The sequence below is a fragment of the Colobus angolensis genome, unplaced genomic scaffold, assembly GCF_000951035.1.
Source record: "Colobus angolensis palliatus isolate OR3802 unplaced genomic scaffold, Cang.pa_1.0 Scaffold12, whole genome shotgun sequence".
In the NCBI taxonomy this organism is placed as follows: domain Eukaryota; kingdom Metazoa; phylum Chordata; class Mammalia; order Primates; family Cercopithecidae; genus Colobus; species Colobus angolensis.
The window spans coordinates 1720779-1723496 of record NW_012113141.1 but is presented as its reverse complement, the minus strand read 5'-3'; the positions used below and the strand labels follow the sequence as shown (position 1 = coordinate 1723496).

Genomic DNA, 2718 nt, shown 5'->3' with positions numbered 1-2718 from the left:
CTCCCAAAGTGCTGGGATTACAGGCTTGAGCCACCGCGCCCGGCCTCACTCTATGTATTAACCAGTGATCAGCAAACTATGACCCATGGGCCAAAGACAGCCTATAGGCTGTTTTTACATAGTTTATAAGCTAAGAACACTTTTTACACTTTCGAGATTGTAAAACTAGAAAGAGAGTATAGCGAAAGGGATAATAAATAGTATGCAAAGCCTAAGGTAGCACCAACGAAAGTTCAAAACTTTTTAAAGTTGCTGAAAAATTAAGCAGATAATGTCACACAATAACTTTCCCTGCTAAAGTGGAAATAATGTGCAGAAATTTTCCAAAAGAAGAAGACTACAAAAATCGGTATTAATGAAAAGTCAGTAGTATTAAGTTGAAAATAAAACCTCAGCCGGGCGTGGTGGCTCACACCTGTAATCCCAGCACTTTGGGAGGCCAAGGCAGGTGGTCAGGACCTTAGGCGAGACCAGCTTGGCCAGCATGGTGAAACCCTAGCTCTACTAAAAATAAAAAAATTAGCCGGGTGTGGCGGCAGGCACCTATAATCCCAGCTACTCAGGAAGCTTGAACTTCCTGGAGAATCGCTTGAACCCGGGAGGCAGAGGTTGCAGTGAGCCAAGATTGCACCACTGCACTCCAGCCTGGGCAACAGAGGGAGGCTCTGTCTCAAAATAAATAAATAAAATAAAACCTCATATTTATTCAAACTGTATCACAGCTGAACCTACAATGAGAAACCATCAAAGATAAAATAGCATACTTCTACCTTTATTTGGCATTATATTCCTAAATTATTAGGTGAATCTAACAAGTAACTAAACCCTGAAAGGAAAAGTAGGATAGGAATAAAGCTTTAGTCTACTGTTCATTCAGACATCCAAAACAAATAAAGTGATACCAACTAACCTGTGTTAAGAGGGTTTGCTGGGGTTGCTGTAACTGAAAACAGAAAAATAAACACACACAGAAAAGGGTCAATCAGAATTGTTGCTTCATAGATGCTTTATAAAAGAAATAATTCCTATAAGTTATTCTACTTATTTTTATTTTTTTAAACAGAAATGAGGTCTATGTTGCCCAGGGTAGTCTTGAACTCCTGAGCTCAAGCAATCCTCTTGTCTTGGACTCCCAAAGTGATAGGATTGCAGACACGAGCCACTGCACCCAGCCCAGTTATCTTATTATTAAGAAAAATGTGAAAAGTAACAGAGATCACTAGGTATAAAATTTCCTACAACTATTTCTAATAACTGCAGACCTCATATATAAGTAACTCATTCAATGATAGGCACTTAACTACTTTTATTAATAAAAATACAGAACCTGATTTTTTTTGTTGTTATTATTTCCTAGAAATAGCATCCACAGTAAAACCCCACAAAATCTCTAAAAGTGAAGATTACCATGCTACAGAAATAACTCAATATCATCAGCATGCTACTTGTTTCAAAAAATATTACTGGTCATCGATCCAATTCACAGATATATCCCTAAAATGAGAAGTGCTGTTGATGGACAATTTGCCATAGGCACAGAGACCATGAAGGACCACATACTCTGACATATGGTTTTTCTGTAATAACAAAGTGTACTACTACCAGAAAGTAAAAGGAATTAGTACGAAAGAAGAAATTTCAAAATTCTGAAATATAAACTTGACTTAGGCTAAGGTAAAATAATCTGTATGAGGTTGTAATTCAAAACATTCAGTTTACCTGGAGTCAACAAGTATTAGAGATTAAATCATATCAAAATACTATTTTTCTGTAAGTTAAGAACAGTTAAGTAGTGCCATTTTTTTAAAGGCAGAATGAGTATCACAATTTTTGCAAGGTTCAGCCTCACTCATTATCATCTTTAATAATGTATTTCATACGAGCGCTAAAATAAGTTGGAAGGTATTCTAAAAACAAGACATCTGATTTGAGACCAATGTCTTGTCAGTTTTTAAGAAGTTTAAAGCAACTACTAGTGAAATACTGAGGTCGTCTGGGAAAATGCAATGCTTCTGAAGCCTCAAAGGGCTTAAGTCAAGGATTAAACTGGGCCATGGGTCTAGGGACAAAGAAGCTATGAATTAAGAAGTCTCTGCAGCCACAAAAAAAAAGAATGAGGCCGGGCGCAGTGCCTCACACCTGTAATCCCAGCCCTTTAGGAGGCCAAGGCGGATGGATCACAAAGTCAGGAGTTTGACACATGGTGAAACCCCGTCTCTACTAAAAATAGAAAAAATTAGCCAGGCCTAGTGACGTGCGCCTGTAATCTTAGCTACTCGGGAGGCGGAGGCAGGAGAATTGCTTGAATCCGGGAGGCAGAGGTTGCAGTGAGCCAAGACTGCGCCATTGCACTCTAGCCTGGGTAACAAAAATGAAACTCAGTCTCAAAAAAGAATGACAAATCCTTTCCAGGGACATGCTTAGGCTAAAGCATATCTATATTTCAGCAAGGCAAACTCTCTTCCCTTGACAGTTCCTAGAGAATATTTCTAAGGAAAAGGGGCCAATGAAACTTGCTTTTAGTCTAAATAAGGAGCTTCCATATTGTTCAAATGTGCCTAGGGAATAGAAGTGTGAACCATAAAGGGAGGCTTTCTTCCACTTTTTGTTTATTTTAATTTTTGGCAGGTGTGCACCACCAGGCCCAGCTAATTTTTGTATTTTTAGTAGAGGCAGGGATTTACCATGTTGGCCAAGTTGGTATCAAACTCCTGACCT

At 38.6% G+C, this 2718-nt stretch overlaps 1 protein-coding gene across 1 annotated transcript in view; it reads right to left on the bottom strand.

Annotated features, from left to right (window-relative positions):
* Positions 1-2718, bottom strand: part of CCAR1 (cell division cycle and apoptosis regulator 1) — a 103382-nt gene that overhangs the window by 73076 nt on the left and 27588 nt on the right. Inside the window, 1 exon segment of the mRNA XM_011929432.1 lies at positions 911-943. Coding sequence (XP_011784822.1) covers positions 911-943 — 33 coding nt within the window.